General features: G+C 43.1%; 1 protein-coding gene and 2 pseudogenes across 7 annotated transcripts in view; 2 read left to right on the forward strand and 1 right to left on the reverse strand.

Moving 5' to 3' along the window:
* LOC147440046 (vacuolar iron transporter 1-like) overlaps positions 1 to 18,965 on the reverse strand; it is a 41,268-nt gene extending 22,303 nt beyond the window's left edge. Inside the window, exons 1-4 of one of the 7 annotated variants that reach the window (XM_086484454.1) lie at positions 18,614 to 18,961; positions 18,090 to 18,175; positions 17,775 to 17,889; positions 5,961 to 6,024 (exon numbers count right to left, since the gene is read on the reverse strand). In XM_086484454.1, coding sequence (XP_086340580.1) covers positions 5,961 to 6,024; positions 17,775 to 17,889; positions 18,090 to 18,175; positions 18,614 to 18,807 — 459 coding nt within the window. In that variant the 5' untranslated portion in view covers positions 18,808 to 18,961. Of the gene's footprint in view, positions 1 to 5,960; positions 6,025 to 16,848; positions 17,301 to 17,774; positions 17,890 to 18,089; positions 18,176 to 18,450 lie in introns of those variants that run through there. The other 6 variants (XM_086484453.1, XM_086484456.1, XM_086484457.1 and 3 more) reach the window with 6 other exon arrangements.
* On the forward strand, positions 11,341 to 11,795 carry LOC147440047 (uncharacterized; annotated as a pseudogene).
* On the forward strand, positions 13,512 to 15,148 carry LOC147440048 (UBP1-associated protein 2C-like; annotated as a pseudogene).
* Positions 18,966 to 20,004: the final 1,039 nt, after the last annotated feature.

A 20,004-nucleotide genomic window follows, 5' to 3' on the forward strand; every position in this document is an offset into this window, starting at 1 on the left:
CGAGGTAGCTTGGCTACACACATTACTTGAGGACTTGGGAGTGCAAGTGGAACAGCAGATTGTCATCCATTGTGACAACCTCAGAAGCATGCAGCTGGCTAGGAACCCAGTGTTCCATGCCAGCACCAAGCACATAGAGGCCCATTACGACTACATTCGAGAGCGAGTGTTGGCGGGCGACATCGACTTGGTCTACGTCAGCACAGAGGAGCAGATAGCAGATATCTTTACCAAGGCCCTCGGAGCTGAGAAGCTTCGACGTTTCTGGACTATGCTTGGACTCTGCAACATGCAGAGCTCGAGGGGGAGTGTTGAGATGTCGAGCTCTACATCTTGAGCTGGCATCCACTACGGGCCTTGACCGCTTACGGCATTTACTCACTGGCGCGTTAGGTGACCGACACGGAGGATCTCTGCCAGTGATTCTACAGCTGGACTACACTTATAGTGCCAGCCTAGTACGCTTCTAGCGAGTTCACACTTAGTGACCGCATGTACATATGTGCTATTTTTGAGTTTTAGCACTTAGTCATTTTGTACTCTCTTTTTTGTGAGAAGAAGAAGAAGCTTTCCATCTCTGTGTGGTGTGTGCTTGTCTTGTGTAGCTCTCTTGCATCCTCTTTCTTTACATGCTCAACCATATAATAAAATTTAAACCACAAAATCATTTAATTCTCTAATAGCAAAAGCCTAATGTGGTCAAGTACTTTATAAATGTCTTTTTCTCATGTCCTTGACTTATGGACATCTCCACAAAATAGGGATCCATCAATTACTTTCTCCAAGATTTCTAACTTTTTAACGTTTTGGTACAATCCAATCTTTGATTAAAACAACACAAGAATCCCAATCTCTCTATGATTGTATATTGAGAGGGATGAGATTAAGCTTTCAAGTTGAAAGGGGTGTCACTCTGACTAGCCAATGTTGCTTGTGGTATTCACTACAGATGGCTGGTCAAAGTGAGCAAACACTATGTGATAACGTTGATAGTGAAAGGATAAGTGAAGTGCGAGAATATCCTATAGAGAAACGCAGAGAATTTGTAGACTTGCAGTCACAAATCTCATTTCATGAGTTTGGGCAGGATAGTGTTTGGCCAGAAGACCAATATCTATTGTTTGAAAGTCTGGGAGAAAATGGAACGTTTTAACCATTTCATTGACGATGTAATGACATGGGATGTAAATGTAAAGCTTTTGACTCTCAAGAGGAAGCTAGGACTTGTTGAACGCTACAAGGTAGTTTGCCGCTCAAACGAGGAGACCATGTCTATGGTCACCTTGATGGACAGAGCGAAAGTGATAGGACATATTATTCCTAGAAGAAAAATTGTTTTGTATCGATTGCCTCCACCATATCCCACTGCACAACCACCTTATTAAGTTTACTATGTACTCTTCTTGCAAAATGGATGACTATTTCAGCATCTCTTAGGAGTAGTGTATGATAATAATATTTGATCACTAATGTACTCATTTAAAGGTGTTTATGTTGTACGTTCTTTGATTAGTACAAAAGTTCACACATATATTTATATTTGGTCTGCAGTCATGAGCACAATAACTTCTTGGAAGTGCACGTGTAATTATAAGTGTTCACTCTCTATTAACGGTTGGGAGTTGGTGTCAAAATGGACCTTTTATTTTCATCAAAATCAAGACTCATTAGGAAAGTTACATCTTTCTGTGACCAAGCGTAGAAGAATACAAAGTGATATTGATTTGGATGTCACACATAACATCACAGAATAAACAGAAGATCGGCATGTAGAAAGAACTGAAGAGTCCAGTAGTGATGGAAGGAAGGTTTTCTGCAACTGCTCTTTCTATTGCTATGGCGGGCGGTTTGCGCATACTTCAACCCTTTATTGACACCAAATAAAGGGTGCTACATGTGTCGATAAAGGGTTGAAGTATACACAAACCACCGGCGATAGCAATAGAAAGAACAGTTGCAGAAAGCCTTCCTTCCATCACTACTGGACTCTTCAGTTCTTTCTACATGCCGATCTTTTGTTCGTTCTGTGATGTTATGTGTGACATCTAAATCAATATCACTTTGTATCCTTCTACGCTTGGTCACAGAAAGATGTAACTTTCCTAATGAGTCTTGATTTTGATGAAAATAAAAGGTCCATTTTGACACCAACTCCCAACCGTTAATAGAGTGTGAACACTTATAATTACACATGCACTTCCAAGAAGTTATTGTGCTCATGACTGCAGACCAAATATAAATATATGTGTGAACTTTTGTACCAATCAAAAAACGTACAACATAAACACCTTTAAATGAGTACATTAGTGATCAAATATTATTATCATACACTACTCCTAAGAGATGCTGAAATAGTCATCCATTTTGCAAGAAGAGTACATAGTAAACTTAATAAGGTGGTTGTGCAGTGGGATATGGTGGAGGCAGTCGATACAAAACAATTTTTCTTCTAGGAATAATATGTCCTATCACTTTCGCTCTGTCCATCAAGGTGAACATAGACATGGTCTCCTCGTTTGAGCGGTAAACTACCTTGTAGCGGTCAACAAGTCCTAGCTTCCTCTTGAGAGTCAAAAGCTTTACATTTACATCCCATGCCATTACATCGTCAATGAAAATGGTTAAAACGTTCCATTTTCTCCCAGACCTTCCAAACAATAGATATTGGTCTTCTGGCCAAGCACTATCCTGCCCAAACTCATGAAATGAGATTTGTGACTGCAAGTCTACAAATTCTCTGCGTTTCTCTAAAGAATATTCTTGCACTTCACTTATCCTTTCACTATCAACGTCACCACATAGTGTTTGCTCACTTTGACCAGCAATCTGTAGTGAATACCACAAGCAACACTGGCTAGTCAGAGTGACACCCCTTTCAACTTGAAAGCTTAATCTGATCCCTCTCAATTTACAATTCACAGAGAGTGACTCACATTGAGCTATATTGTCAAGACCTAATGTAAGCTAAATATAGATAGACATGAATACTACTACAAACCTACAAAGCAGAGGCTTAAAATAATCAAAGAAGTATAATGTAAATTGAATATATTTTTGTAGCAAATATAGCTCTTTAGGGTCGTTAGGGAAGACTCTTTAGGGTCTCGCGCTACAAACTAGAGTAGAAGGAAGACCCTAGGGTGCAGTGCTAAATTGAATTGATAAATTTATACCATTCCCAACTATGGCACCAACAACCATTTCCAAATGAACTTTCAATACCAATAGCATTTACATTCCAATTCTAATTTTAATACCAACAGCATTTGTATTCCCTCATACAATCATAAATGCAAATAAAAGGTGCACACTTTGTAGAATATTGCGATAAATGTTTCATTTTTTTGACCTAAATACCGGCATGATTCGATGCTTGAAATTACCTATGTGTGCCATTCCTCTGTTTGGCTAAGAAATGTATTTTCTTTGGTAGAAATTTTAAAAATTGGAAATAAATACCTGGCTGGTAATGGAGACTTGTTAAAGTGGCACTGATCGAGAGACAATGCTTAGCTTCCAAGTCGGTCCGCCACCAATTGCGTCGCACAACTAACCGATGACACGCACGTCCGAGGGCTTGCAGGAGGAATTCGTTCAGCTGCTGCAAAGGGTGCTCATAGTTGATGTTTTAGGGCGACGAACCACTATACTCTTTGCAGCTTCACGCAGACAAGTTGACGAGCTGTACGGCCTTCTTTGATTTGACGTCGCAGGAATAACCTTGTACATGCGATTTATATTGTAGTCGAATGCAATATCCAGCTTAGCTAGCAAGTTAATATTATATATAAGGCAGCTTATTACAGCAGGTGGACACGCATGAGTCGGGCCCTGTGTAGCAGCGCACTAGCTAGCGGTTTGATTGCATGAGCGAGAAGCAGCGCGCATATTGAGCTCGCACAGCTAGCTGCTGATGGACGCGGTGCTGATTTTCGACTGCTAAATGCAACGCATGAGCTCGCACAGCTAGCTGACGTCGACTGCTAAATGCAGGGCACCATGGATGGAGCTTTGCAAGCTGCAATTAGATAGTAAAGCGGTGCGGTTTTCCGCGCGAGAGATGTGTTGGCGTTAGGGTAGAGAGAGAGAGAGAGAGAGAATGAAATGAAATGAAGTGGTAATACTGCAGCACCATTCGACCCCCTTAAAAGGTCATTTTTTAACAAATATTGGTGGATCTAATCCAATGCCTCGGTACAAAAAAAAATGAAGTAAAGTGAAAGACTAAAATCATCAGCATCATCAATGCCCGAGGACACCGGCATCGGGTGTTCTCCGAGAAAGTATTGCATCGATCTCGCTAAGAAGCTTCATCAATGTTCGCCGATGCAAATAGTCGTACTGAGCGTCTCCCATATATGTCGTGCTAGAATTGTCATGATCCTCTAATGAAGCCTCCATTGATGTGGTGGTCTCCCTCGTAGACATGGGCGTCGAGCTCTCCCGAGCTCAATGGCTCAATCAACTAATATACCTCTGGTGTAAGTGGGCTCTGAAGTGTGATGTGAAGCATGCTCATCTGGCTTATGAGTCCCTGCTCTAAAGTAGTCAGTGATCTCTCTCTATTCAAGTTGTAAACTACCACTCAATTTAGGTGTGAACGAGGGCCTTCTCCTACGAATGGGTGCATTCACCTCTTCGAGTTGTGATATTATGAAATATTACCAGGGTTTGAAAGATCTTCGATACTCCTTTCTGGGTCTCTCTGGCTTGCTGCTACGCATGCATACTGCGCAGAATACGAATGGTGTGAATCTTGAGAATTAGGCATGGAGCCTGCTGCATATCATTTCCATGAACATTGAAGGATGGTCGAGGGCACAAGGTTGTTGAATCTGCATGTGCTATACTCGGAGCGGCACAATGCTGGTCATAACTAGTTGCACCAAGCACGACATCTTTTTTCTTGCATAGAGCCACATGCCTTCAAGATGCATGTGTAGGTGATTGCATCAAAACAGAGGCCCTCGCTTCACATCTGCTCACATTGCGAACATAACACCTGATAGGGAGCATGATAGATTTGAAAGTTGTCAATGCCTGTGATCGATGGGTGATTAAAAAATCTTGCAACATGTGATGCTTGTGTAGGTGATTGAATCTATGCATGCGTAGGTGATTGCATCTGGAGAGACATTCCGGATAGGAAGCTCCTCAAGCACTTTTTGTGCTTTCTCAAGCACACCACATTTAGCATACATATCGACCAAGAGAGTGCAAAGCACAACATCTTTTTTCTTGCATAGAGCCACATGCCTTTAAGATGCATGCATAGGTGATTGCATCTAAATAGAGGCCCTCGCTTCGCATCTGCTGACATTGCAAACAGAACACCTGATAGGAAGCATGATTGATTTGAAAGTCGTCAATGCTTGTGCTTGACGTGTGATTAAAAAAGCTTGCGACATCTGATGCTTGTGTAGGTGATTGCATCATGAGAGAGTCCCTCACCTCGCATCTCAATTTTGACTGCAACGATTAAAAAAGCGCGACATAGCCACATGCTTTCCAGGCGCCTGTGCGTAGGTGATTGCAGCTGGAGAGATGCCCTCACTTTGCATCTGTATTTTGACTTCCATGCCGTAGGTGCTAATTAACCTCCTAATAAGTTGCTTAAGCGTAGGATAAATGTGCACTATTTTGGAGCACAGAAGAAAAGCATGGAAAGAGAAGGGTAATCTGTAGACCCACATCTAGCAATGCTTGTTACTTCCTGCAGTATTAGCTAGAAAGAAGTCGCAGCCTCCTGTAGCAATTACTCATGTGAGTATATATGTGTGCGAAAATTATAACATACTACGATGATGGCTTTGGTTGAAAGGAGGAGCGTCAAAAGATGTTACTAGCTTCATAGCCTTCTCTCTCTCTCTCTCTCTCTCTCTCTCTCTCTCTCTCTCTCTCTCTCTCTCTCTCTCTCTCTCTCTCTCTCTCTCTCTCTCAAGCAGTGGCCAGAGACAAACCTGAAGACAAAGCTCCGAGTTGCTTCTAGGAACCTGCAAACTGCTTGTGGAGAAGATCGAATTGCTGCTGAGAGCAAAAGATGCTACTAGCTTCATAGCCTTCTCTCTCTCTCTCTCTCTCTCTCTCTCTCTCTCTCTCTCTCTCTCTCTCTCTCTCTCTCTCTCTCTCTCTCTCTCAAACAGTGGCCAGAGACAAACCTGCAGACAAAGCTCCGAGCTGCTTTTGGGAACCTACGAAGTTCGAACTGCTTGTGGAGAAGATCACATTGCTGCTGAGAGCAACGCTGAATGCTTTTTCTATTTTATTCACTTGGCAGTTGGTAGTTTTTTTTAGAGCTTTTCATTGTAGTGGTTTTTTTTTAATAGAGTATCCATATGGGTTAATGAGAGCGCAGTGCTACGATTTTACCTCCTACGCTAATGAAGTAATGAAGCTTTTGAATAATGCTCTAGATCTTAATTTGAGCATGACACAAAAATGAACTAATGGTTTAGTCCCCACATTTGTAGACAAGGTCTAGATGAGTAGCTTGAAGTTTGTATGTACAAAGGAGAATTGAGGTAGATCTATTTGGGCATCAAATTGATGGCAAGAACCTCTAAAATATAATGTGGATGTGTGGAATAGCATGTCTAAAACTAAAGGATTTCTCAATGAAATTAAAGAGAAACCTCATGAGCCACAATAACATCACAAACAGCTTATTAGGGAGCCACAAACATAACACTACGGTTGCTAGACCCAATTAAAAAATGAAGTTGACCACATGCTATCCAAGTGTCTATTTGGTCAATAGAGTATATCATCACAAGCTAGCAAGATGGCAAAGATCATATCCATATGGAGAAACTGCTTTCTCATTGTAGAAAATATTTAGTTAAATTCATCAGCGTCCTTATAATCGTTTATGTACTTTCTCTTTCACCCTCAGTTTAATATAGAACCAAGCTTGTTATGCTTACCATACTAATGTGTTGAAGCGTATGTACTTCTTGTGATAAAAGAAGGGATAAAGTTTGCAAAGTGTAACTCCAAATATCAGTAAGTATGTCTGGTATCTTGCATTTAGTAAATGAATAAAATGCTTTTTTGAATCCCTAACAAAGGGTTCAAATAACTAGCAATGGCATTTGAATAGAAAACATGACAGTTCACGTTTTTGTAATAGAAAAAATCAGCACTTGATAAGATCTTCTAGAGTCATAGCATTAAAATAATCGACTGTTTTTTTTTGCATGAACTCTTTAAGGTATGTACTTGAAAAGGTGCAAATTATCTTGACGTTTTCTTTACGATTAATGGTGTTTTTTTGTGTCAAATAAGAGTAACCTTGCAGGGATCCTTTTGAATATGAAACCTAAATTGCTGTTCTGATAACAATTTGGTGTTATTCAAAGGGTATGATTGTATGGTTTATAGTTCAAAGTAACCAATAAAATCTCAAAGCTCAAGTCTCATTTTTAAAATGGGACTTGAATAAGTCCCAAAATTCCAAAATTGGTGTTATCAACTAAGCTTCTTGAAAACTTTGAAGCAATCTAGGTTTTAAATACACCTACACATTGATATTTTGACCTCGTATTCTAGCACAATCTGGAAGATGTAAGTATTTTAATTTAATAAAGTTATAACTTGACGCTTGTGGCCCAAGCTTATGGACATATTTTGAGAAGTTGATGAGACTTTTGAATAATCAACACAACGTGGACTGTACTTGTAGGGTACCCAATTCACATTTGAATTGGATGTTTTTTCGTATAGATTGTGATCTAGTTTGTGTTTAGAATTGTATCAATAATATTATTTGGATAAATATAACATAAATTGTTCAAAAAATTTACAATAATCTCAATCATCTTGTAATATCTTTTCCTCTCTAAGGACAATGTGTGCAGTTGTGGTACTTGCAAATCAATGATAGAGTGTGTGAGATATAAAATGTTTTGATCCCTTCCCTTTTATAGCTTCGTCTACAACTATGAGACTTTATTTTGTTTTCTTATTTATATTAGCAACAAATATATCAATTAAGAAACTTAGTTGATGATCGAGCGAGTAACCATGATATTTGTCAATAATTAGTTGTTTAACTATGCTTAATGAATTTTTACTAAAATGAAATTAGGGATAGACAAACTTACTATAATTACTCGATCCATAGTAAGTGATAAATTACTAGATGAAACACCCTTTGCTATATAGGAGTTATAAACTACCAGATGAGGATGCCAAAGAGCTAGCTACTATATAGGAGTTCATAACTTACTAGATGAACTTACTAGATAAGGACGTCCAAGAACAGGTTTCTATATAGGAGTTTATGACTTACTATATGAACTTACTAGATCAACACGTCCAAGACCAAGTTACTATATAGGAGTTTGTGATTTGCTAGATGAATTAGAAAATTGCTAGCTTCCTTGCTAGATTAAATGTGAAAACTCCTACTTGTAACTAGGAATTATTGAGCATGTACTCTAACTTGCTATCTAGAAACACGTCCAAAGCTCCTTGTGGAGAGACGCATCCACGGGCGATGTAGTTGCCTTGAGGCCCAGCCTTGATATTATTAATGGCACTCAGTCTTGATTCCAAGAGAAGGAGAGATGCCTAGGACCCAGCGATTCAGGCCTCTCAACTTTTGCGCAGCATGTCCTCCAGAGAAGAGAGAGAGCATGCCTACGTGAAGTCTCTTTGTGGCGAGAGAGAGAGAGAGAGAGAGAGAGAGAGAGAGAGAGAGAGAGAGAGAGAGAGAGAGAGAGAGAGAGAGAGTTATTTAAGCTCATGCAGAGAGAGAGCGCACATGCTTTGGTCTTGGTGGGTGGCCGGTTGAGGCTTGACCTTCACCGTCTACCGACAGGAAGCACACATGCAGCAGCTACAATCGGCGTCACGGAGCTGAAAACGAAAGTCAACTCTATATGTCCTCCTATCGCGCAGCTGATGGGGCTTCCTCCCTCCAAGCAAACGGCTCTCACCGGGGGTGACCGTTAAGGCTAATACTTAACGGAGAGAGAGAGAGAGAGAGAGAGAGAGAGAGAGAGAGAGAGAGAGAGAGAGAGAGAGAGAGAGAGAGAGACTTTATCCTTGGGCAATATTTAACCAAAAATTAGAAGGGCCATTTGAAGGAGTTTTCAAAATCGTCCTTTTTTATGAAAGGTTGGTTATTTCTTTCCCACCAGTCTCTGAAAGGTAAATGTGCTTCAAAGAAGACTTAAAAAATGAGGGGGTGTTGACAGATGCAAGAAGCCTCTCCATAGGAAATCACCTATGCTTAAGCCATGAAGGCATGCAATACTACACACGATGTTGACCTTGGCGAAAAAAATTCCAACGAGATCCTTGGTTAGGGATTGTTGACATATGCAAAAACAGGTTGTCTCTCCATATGAAATCACCTATGGAATGACCATGAAGGCATGTCTCGTTACATTGGACAAAAAAATGATGATGAGATTATTAGTCAGGGACTGTTTACAATTCAAAAGAGGGTATCTCTCCATATGAAGGCATGCAACATTACACATGACACCAACTTGGACAAAAAAAATCACGATGAGATCCTTAGTCAGGGGCTGTTGATAGTGCTTGGTAATGCAAAAAGAGGGCATCTCTCCATGTGAAATCACCAATGCATGGGTCGTGAAAGCATACTGCATTATGCAAGACATCCGCATGGGCAAAGATGAGATCATTGGTCAGGGGCTATTGATAGATGTGAAAAGAGGGCATCTCTCCATATGAAATCACGCACACAACATTATGCATGATGTTGATCAGGCTAAAAAATCTCACGATGAGATCTTAAGTTAGGCGTTGTTGATAGCGCTTGGCAATGCAAAAAAGAAGACACCTATGGATGGGCCGTGAAAGTGCACGCCATGGAGCCCTTAGGAAAGGAGATCCACCTTGGAGCCTCACTCCCCACCACCAATGTTCTGAAAATTCATTTTCCCAACCATACACAATTTATTTTTAAAATATTTTTGGATAAAACATAAACTATTATAAAAGAGGGAGGGATTTTGTCTCCCCGTCCCTGCCACCTGTCGACTTCTCCTTGCTCCGATAGTGTGTCTTGCAACCTGGCGACACAACGGACACATTGCGTAGAGAGAGGGGGAGGCACCGGAGGATAAAATAGCCCACCTTTGGATGCGACGCGGTGCGTGTGTGTGTGTGTGTGTGTGTGTGTGTGTGTGTGTGTGTGTGTGAGAGAGAGAGAGAGAGAGAGAGAGAGAGAGAGAGAGAGAGAGAGAGAGAGAGAGAGAGAGAAGCTTGGAGGCTGCAGGTTGGAAGTTGGACAAGACTAGGTATAGTAAGTGCATGTGTGGGTGCACTCTAGAGAGAGGCCGTCACCCCATCACTGTCTATGACTCATCAACTCACCTACTTTTACCCAAAACTCTCACGTGTAGTGTGGTACACTTTACAGAATGAGTGACATGATTGCGATATATGGGTTTAATGTTGGTGCCTTAGGTTGAAGACTAAACGCCAGATTATGAGCTCTAGAGCAGCAAGCTACTTGAGCTCTTAAGCCTTGAGCCTTGAGCTTTGAAAGAAGTTAAAGTGGTACTGAAGAGAGGACGGCAAAGCAGTAGGACATTTGGTAGAAGCTTGCAAGTCTCCAAAATGAAAAGGTTGGCTAGGCATACATCTTGGAAAAGATCGAGTGCAATTGTGCTACTATATTTCTGTTATCTATACTAATAATAATGGGGAAAGGGATTCCGACCCCCTCCCCTGGCCACGTGTCAGCAGGAGAGTCATCCAGTCAATGGCCCTTGGAGGAGAGAGAGAGAGAGAGAGAGAGAGAGAGAGAGAGAGAGAGAGAACTCTTGCGAGCTCTCAAAATAGATACAAAATTGCAAGCTGTCAACCCCCCATGGGTAGCACCTGATTGCGCAGAGAGAGAGAGAGAGAGAGAGAGAGAGAGAGAGAGAGAGAGAGAGAGAGAGAGAGAGAGAGAGAGAGATGAAATGAAATGATATAATACATTAATGTCTTCAAAAAGCCTGAAGTGACCTATAAGACCAAACAAGTTACAAAGTGATGAATTCAATAAAATGTCTTGAGTATTTTGAAAAAAAATTGAATTCGATAAAATGTTTGAGTACCCAAAAAAGTAAGAAGAATCTATATTGTCTATACCCGGGAGGGATTCTAGCCCCCTCCGTCGGACACGTATCCTGATTTTGCCCATCTAATGAGTGACCCCTACAGCCCAACGTCACAGGCGTGGGCAAAGAGAGAGAGAGAGAGAGAGACTCTTTGAGCCTTTGCTCTAGTAAGCGTTGCATATTTGTGTGGGGGTGTGGGTCTTTCCATAACCGAGGAGACGGCGACCCAAAACGCATTTGCATCAGTAGGTCGAGAATGATGAGCTTGCCATCCTCATCGTGCATGTTGGAGCTGCTTTTGCTCAAAAAGAGGTTAAGAAACCTCCTTCCTTGCAGCAAGGGCGGCAACAAGCTGCCGCCTTTCCCAAGCGTCCTACCAAACCGTCTCGCTCAAACCTTGAGGGAGTCACGAGCTCATGGTGGTAGAGGACAAGGTTGTGATCCTGGAGGAGATAAGGGTAAGTTTGGGAACCGGGTTCAAAAGGTGGTTACAACATGCCTAGATGGGAAAATGGTGATCGCAGTGACTATAATGATTGGAATCATTGAAACGGTGGTGAGTACCGAGGTGGCAAAGGTGGCTATGTTGGTGGTAATGCGGTGCAAGTGAATTCTCAATATCGTGAGAAGATGGGGAAGGTAGGTTTTCACAAGAGTAGGGTGACGGTGGTGGTCATGGAAGAGGAACAGGATGGAAGACGTACTTATTAATTGGAGAAGTGGCGTAGGTTGCGGAAGTGAGGTCAAGCGAGATGGTCATGGTCAATTCGGGTGTAGAGCTGGAGTAGAATGTAGTTGAAGAGGTTGAGGTATCTTGGTTTTGTGAACACATAGGAGCGCCAAGAAAGTATAAGCAATAATCACCACACAAGCAAACACAAAGGGGAAGAGAATCTCATTCTTTTGTGAGCTCAAAAGGTCCATGATGAGCTTCATGTTCGCAAGGTCAGGAAGCTTTCGGCTATGTTCGGAGATGCAGAGAGAGAACATGTCTCCAAATGCAATCATACAACTACACCTTGAAGGTATGTGGCAGCACACAAAAGGTTGATATGGGCAAAAGAATTCACCATGATATTGTTAGTCAGAGGTGGCTAAAAGAAAACATCATACTTGGCACTACCTTGGTCGACATGTATACCAAATGTGGTGCACTTCATAATGCACAAAAAGTGTTGGAGGAGCTTCCTGTCTTGGATGTCACTGTTTCTTGAAATGCATTGATTGCGGGATATGCTTGCCACCCGCTTGAGCAGGGCCAAGAAGATCTGGTCTATTTGCGACAAATCCGAAGCGAGGGTGTCTCTCGAGATGCAATCACGAAAGCTTGCATCTTGAAGGCAAGTGTAAGCTTTGGGTTGTTTTTAGTAGAGAGAGGACATCTCTCCAAATGCAATCACATACACTTGCACATTGAAGAATTCACGATGATTGTGTGAGTTAGGGGTTGTTGAAAGAAAATGTGCTTGACACTACCTTGGTCGAGATGTATGCCAAATGTCGTGCACTTCATAAAGCACAAAAAGTGCTTGAGGAGCTTCCTGTCAGGGATGTTGTCTCTTGGAATGCAGTGATTGCGGGATATGCCCAACTTGGAATGTCGTTTTGAAGAGTTCCTTGTCCAGGATGTTGTCGCTTAGAATGCAATGATTGCGAGATATGCCCAACTTGGGCAGGGCCAAGAAGATTTGGGATGTGTTCGACGGATGTGAAGCGAGGGTCACATACACTTGCATCTTGAAGGCAAGGGTCGGGAAGCTCTCGAATGTTTTCAACAGATGCAAAGAGAGGGCATTCTCAAATGCAATCACGTACACTTGCACCTTGAGGCATGTGGCATTACATGAGATGCTGATATGAACAAAAGAATTCACGACGATATTATTAGCTAGAGGTTGCTAAAAGAAAATCCATAGGTGTCGCTGCCTCCGTCATACTAGTCATAATAAAGTACTAATCATCTTGTGCAAGAGAGGGTGGTGTGACATATGCTCAAGCTCATGCTAACTAATGGAAGGGGTTTTGGACCATCAATGAGAAAGATCCACAAGTACAAGAATGCAATCCTTTGACCTTTTATAAGGAACATAAACTAAGAATTTAGGTTAGATTCAAGATAGTAGAAAGGCATGTGCTCAAAGGAAATGAATGAAGAGTAGCTTATGCATTTTCAATTAAGTATTTTGTTGCTCACTAATAATTTAACTTCAGATTAAATTTCTACTTTCCTTTTCTTTTGGTGAATTTATTCATATTGTGGTGTTTCCTTTTCTTTTGGTGAATTTATTCATATTGTGGTGTGTGGTCATGCAGGTAGAGTCCAGCCACTTAGTGTGGTCGGACATGTTATGATTGTAACCGCTTGATGGTAATATATAGAAGTGTCGGAAGCAAGAGAGGCACACTCAGTTTGGTCTTACTCTCGTGTACACAACATTGGTGGAGGAGATGGGCAGTTAGGGATCCTTCTTTCTTTCTTTTCTTTAGTTTCTTGGTTTTCCCAATTTACGATGGAGTTTGCCATTGACACGGGATGAGAGAGAGCGAGAGTGTTGGCTCTCTGCAAGGAGTTTTTCTACAGTATCCTTGCACCCCCCACATTTTTGTTGCTCCCCTCAGCACCGAGCCCTTCCCTTCTCGGGCAGTTAAGACTCTCAGCTTGCTCGCTACCTGTTCTGTAGAGCTTCGCCATAGCAGGTCATGGTAAGGCGATGGGATGCCAGCAAGAAGAGAAAGCTCGATGATCCAGCTGAGGAAGTCGAAGACGACGTAGACGAACACGACGAAGATGAAGACGAAGAGGACGAAGAACGGCAGAATGGAGCTGTGCAGGGCGACGGTGGGGTCGCTGCTGACGAGGTGTGCGCCCTCATTGAGCCTTTTACTAAAGAGCAGATTGTAGATCTCCTTTTGCACGCTGCGTTGGCAGACTCACAGGTTTTGAGCAAAATCAGAAAGCTTGCTGATAGGGATCCTGCCCACCCGCAAGCTTTTTGTCAGAGGCCTCGGGTGGAATATAACTGTGAATTCTTTGAAGGCTGTCTTTGCGCAGCATGGGAAATTGAGGAATGCTCCTTAATCAACGATAAACAGACGGGTAAAAGCAAAGGCTATGGCTTTGTTACATACAAGCACATGGATGCAGCTCGCCGTGCTCTCAAAGAGCCCAGCAAGAAGATTGAAGGGCGGGTTACTGTGTCACAATTGGCATCAGTTGGGCCATCTGTTCCATCAAATAATCAAAGTGGCCGCAAAATCTACGTGGGCAATGTTCCGCATGACCTTTCTGCCGAAAAGCTTCTCTCTGTGTTTGCTCAATATGGGGATGTAGCGGAGGGGCCTCTTTGGTTTTCTATAGTTGCCACTGCCCAGTTCTCATTCATGGGCCGGACTGCAAGAGTGTGCACAGTCTTGGGTACTGGTCGAATTATCAGTTCATGCATGTCGCACTGGCAAGTCAATTATGTGCTGTCAACATTTACTTCCAAATTTTCTTCTTCGAGTTTTCTTGCGGGCAAACGGAGTTACTGCAACTTGATAGCAGAGGTGCCTTTTGCTATAATTTTAGTTCTTGGACTTAGATCTAGTTTAGTTTTGTCAAGCATGTAGTTCTTTTTCAATAAGCAGCACTATACCCACACCAAACACTGAAGTGGATTGGAGATTGTATGTCATAGTCCTTCCTCGTCTAGCCATTCGCAATGGGATAGCGACCTAGAGCGTTGCCTATGTCGAGAGATTTTCTTGTCGAGTCCAGTCGTGTGGAGTCTAGTCCTAAGTTCAATCCCTAGCCCCCAAGCTCAGTCCCTTAGCCCTGAAGCCATTGTATGATCACTCCCCCCAGATGAGGCGTTGGAGTTGATCCCTCTTTTGTCGCATCCATTCTTAGCCCAAATTGTAAAAGAGATGTCCATCTTTTTTCTCCCTAAGGGAGGAGGTGTGGTGTGTGATCGTGCAGGTAGAGTCCGACCACCTAGTGTGGTCGGACATGTTATGGTTGTAACCGCTTGATGGTAATATAAAGAAGTGTAGGAAGAGAGAGGGGCACACTGAGTTTGGTCTTACTCCCGTGTACACAACAATATCTTGGGTATTACTGCTACAAAACTTACGGACTGGCATACTAATAAAGAAATTTTCTTTCACGTATCCCCACGTGTCTCCTCTCCATCTGTCGGCACGCCTGTCACCCTTCCTCGCCTTCCTCCTCTACAGCGCTCTAAAGGCTGTCTGCAACGCGCGCAAAGAGAGAGAGAGACTCTGAGCCCTAGCACATGGAGCCGGTGCGGCCATCCAGCCAGCGAGGAGGAGAGAAGGTAGCCGGCTGCCTTAGTGTTGATCTTGAGCACAACAGGGCTGCCTGTCGGAGGATCAAAGGCCCAGAAAACGACAGCTAGGAGAGAACTACGCGGGAAGAGAGTGCAGTACGTGCAGAAAGCTTGCCGGGGAGGGTAAGCCTTGGGCTACACCGGCCAGCCAGCCATAGTCCGGCCACAAAAAGTGCTTGCCATGTCATCGCTCGCACCTGCCCAACTGGTTGGCTGGAGCTATGTGCTCATGCCATCTTGGAGAGAGAGAGAGAGAGAGAGAGAGCCCTTGGGCTACACTCTGAAGAGACAGAGCGTTGTCTGCTCATGTGCTAGAGACAGAGAGACAGGCAGAGAAATCTCTCGCAACAGGTAAAGAGGGAGAGAATTGGGGCTTCACAGACACAGATCAGAAAGAGAGAGAGAGAGAGAGAGAGAGAGAGGTTAGCGCCTCTGAGTCGGTTGCAGTGCCACCTCGTCGCTTAGATACTTCCAACACCATTTCAGGTGTCCCGCTTCCCTTGCTGCCACCTAGATTTTTTCTTTTTAGAAGACATCCCAAATTGGTTGTTCTCACAAGGTTACATTTGTAGCCCTATTCATTACATATTCTTAGCTATTTGTACTTTGGACATGACCATAGTGTCTAAAATCGCTTGTAGCACAAGTTGTGCAAATTCTGAGGATTATAATGATAGCAGGGTTCAGTTTGACAGGGAAAAATGGGCCAACGACAATGAGAATGACAAGGGTCATGCCACACAGAAGGTGAGAGTTGTAGTGTCAAAAGCGGAACAACTTAAGATGCTTAGGCTACGAGTCGTTGGGCAGCAAGCATGATCTGTGGATGGTGCTAAGCGGTCGGGTGCACGATAGCCTTCAGGACAGTTCTGAGGTCTGTGTTTTGTTCATACCAACTCTTGTGATATGCGATCTGATTTACAGAAAAAAGGCGGATATGGAGTTTTGATGTGCCAGCCTGGGGATTCGTCATTGGAAGGTCGCATAGGGGGGGGAAGCATATGCGGGGCATCACCACAAGAGTTGGAGCACAACTCCTCTATGGTGTTACGCTCCGCTTGCTTGCGAGTTCTCGAAGTCATTACTTCATCTCTAACTCCACCATAACATCAACAATAGACACCATTCTGTGATATTGTACAGTTGTAAACAGAAATTATTTGACAGGGATTGGTCTTGAAGAGTCTTCCGGGTGGGGAGCCACAGATGGTGGTAGGCTAAACGCAATTTGCTGCCAATACGTTGATTGCAGGAGGTACCCAGTATGGATTGGTGGTTGGTTGAGATGTGTATGATGCATATACATAGGAATGGGACTGGTTTTAAGCATAGAAGGCCAATGCTAAGACCTCCGAATTAGCCAAAGAGAGAATGCTTGCACACGAAACTTCGTATTTATGCCAGACAAGAATCACAACACAAGTGTTCCCTAGAAATGCACATGAAAAGATTTCGAGACACATCTGAAGTGTAGTTGTTCCATTGTATTGTAAGGAAGCAGAGAGCAAGAACTCATGTAAAGCTTGAAACAATTGCCTCTGGTGGCACCTATATCCTGTGTACGCAAAACTAATTTTGAACTAGCTAGCTCTAAGACTGTATTGCCAATGCAATACCAAAAGCAGCTGCTGATGCGAGGGCACCAATGAAGGTTGTTTGTAGGGCACTTACAAGTGGCCTAGTACCTGTGAGCAAACCCTTACAAAACCCAAATAGAAACAACGCCACAAGAGTCACACCAATGGAAACCTCCAATGCAACTCTTGCCCTCTGCATCAGCATGTATGGAGTCAAAGGGATCAAACCTCCAAGAATGTAAGAAATGGCAATTGTGATTGCACTTTGCAATGCTCGCTTTGGATCGGGCTTCTCTAATCCGAGCTCAAACCTGGTAAATTAACAAGGAGGTGATGAAGTTAAGCATAACGAATTAGAACTTAGCCGGTAGGATGTTATGTCCCCATCATAGGAGAGGGGACCTAGTCTATGACGCCGTCAAGATGTTTTCCAGTGTCTAGTGTGATATAGAAGTGACAACCAGACTGGCCAGGTTCACACCGCTCAGACAATGGACACCCATCCCGATGGTGTCCCCTCTCCTATGATGGGGACATAACATAGGACCACAGCATACGATTGTAACATATAAGTCCAACAACAAAGCAAGAACAGCATTGCTTGCAGACATAGTCATCACCATTCCCTCATGTGTATACTAGTACTATCAACTCCCTGCATTGTGCTCTCCTAAGAGGACTTTCAGAAGCCTCTAAAGGACTTTGTTTAATCTATCTCTCTCTCTCTCTCTCTCTCTCTCTCTCTCTCTCTCTCTCTCCACACAAAGAGAGCAAAAGATAATGACCTCATCATGAACTCTAGCCAATCTTCCGGACGGCCTCTCAATGCTTCCACAACCGGATTGTACTCATGTGGCCTCAGACCAAACCTGGACAAAATCTCTCCAACTTCATCAGCTTCTGCAAACCAAATTTAAACAGAGTGATGGAAATAAATACTACAAAATCCTGTTCATAAAAAGATGACAACAATCGATGTGCTACTCTATGCCTACAACTAAGACAACATCTTTCAAAGTTGACTCTTGCAGTTAGTCACTAGATGATTATCACTCATTACTGTGTTAAATCTATTTTGCACAATAGAGAGGGACTCTCACCGGTGTCGGGAACCGTCAAGATCTCATCCTCTTCCCGCTTCTTCTCTCTACTGTAGTGATCGGCATCACTCTTGGCAGCCAAATACCTACAAAACAAGAAACATGAAACGTAGGTTCTAATGATGGAAAATCAGCAGAGAGACGTACAATTCAATCCATAATGGGCTTCGCTGATGAGGAATCACTATCAATACAATCACAGTGAACAACCAATTGTTTGTGTCTCATCCTTCATCCCTTGTGTCTCTCCTACCGCTTTGTGCATGTTTTCTTAAAATGTGTGAGTTATCAAGGTCTCTCTCTCTCTCTCTCTCTCTCTCTCTCTCTCTCTCTCTCTCACACACAGAAAGCTCATGGCTACCTTTTCAAGTCCGCCGGCCCCTTGTTTCTTCTCGCACCAGCAGCTCTTCCTTGCCTCACGTACACTTACCGGCTGGGTGTCCAATGTGCTCATTCGCTGAGCGGAGGCCGGAGCACCTCTCTCTCTCTCTCTCTCTCTCTCAAGAAGGGTCAAGAATACCAACCCGCCAAGCCCCATGGCGATGGCCCCGGCGGCAACTTCAGCAAGGCCGGCAGTGACAACAAGGGAAGAAGCTGCATTCGCACCCGAAAGGCCAGCTGCAAGCGCAAAGGGCACAGTGAGGCCGTCTGACATGCCGATGATGATATCCCGTACGACCTCTCCTGCTGTGAAGTGATGCTCTGTGTGAGGAGCCATCAACTCTCTCTCTCTCTCTCTCTCTCTCTCTCTCTCTCCCCGTCCCTTAGGGTTTTGGCAACTGCGTGTGCTCGGCACAGGTGCGTCCTCTATGAAGAGATATTTTTTTCACGTGGTAGAACGAGCGGCACTGCCGGAGAACAGAGATCATCTCTCGTTGCTTTTCGAGCGTGCTACTAAAAGTTTCTATTCTATTTTCAGCATGAGTTTTAGAGCCGAGTCCCACCACACTCTCTACTCTCCCTCTCCGGGCCATCTCTCCTCCCTTAGCGGCAGGCCCCCTCCCCCCGCATCCGCAACTCTCTAGCATGCAGCGCAGAGAGAGAGAGAGAGAGAGAGAGAAAGAGAGGGCGAGAGAGCATCAGCACAGATGCTCGCATTTTTCTTTTTTTTGGTGTGGGGGCACCCATGCTCATGGATGGCTAAGATTAGTATTGCTGGTTTTAACAATTGTAAAGCATATGGTCTCACTCAAATCAACGAGTGAGACTCCCTCCGCCTCCGACGACCAAAAAAAAAAAAGAGAACTTACTGAGAAGCAAGTACAATCAATATCAATATTCGAATGGTCGTTTCAAAGAAAAATTAAAAATGTAATCGCCAACTACTTACAAACAACTACACACAAAGAAAATGACACACACAAAGAGAGAGAGAAGAGAATATGTTCAAAAGTTTTTACACTTAATTTTTTTTAATTTTATATGCTTTTTCACCTTGAAATTTAAAATTTCGAAGTTAATTTCAAAATTTGTCTGTCACGGATTATTCTACACCAAGGTTTTTTTGGAGCAACGATAGGGTTGGTGGTAGTCAAAGGGACTAGTTGTCTCTCTCAACTAGTTGTCTCTCTCAAAAACTTTCAAATTCTCTCTCTCTCTCTCTCTCTCTCTCTCCATTTTCTCTATTGCAAGCCATTGTTGCCATGCTTAAGCTCCACCCTTCAAAGGATTCACATCATGACAAATGAAGGCTGATGTCTTTGAAGCTCACCTTTGCCCTAATTACACATTTTCTTTTTGATCCCTTGTAGACCTTTACATTTCCATTTATATAGTGGTTCCATCCTCTGCTCACACCATTGCTTGCAAGGCAAAATAACCTCTGCTTTAAACTTGATACAACTCTTGATTTTTTAAAGAAACTTTGCAAACACTTAGGCTTAGGTCTTTCAATGAAAACTCACTATTGTCTCAC

Source organism: Adiantum capillus-veneris, chromosome 16 (genome assembly GCF_014529385.1).
Source record: "Adiantum capillus-veneris isolate H3 chromosome 16, ASM1452938v2, whole genome shotgun sequence".
NCBI lineage: Eukaryota > Viridiplantae > Streptophyta > Polypodiopsida > Polypodiales > Pteridaceae > Adiantum > Adiantum capillus-veneris.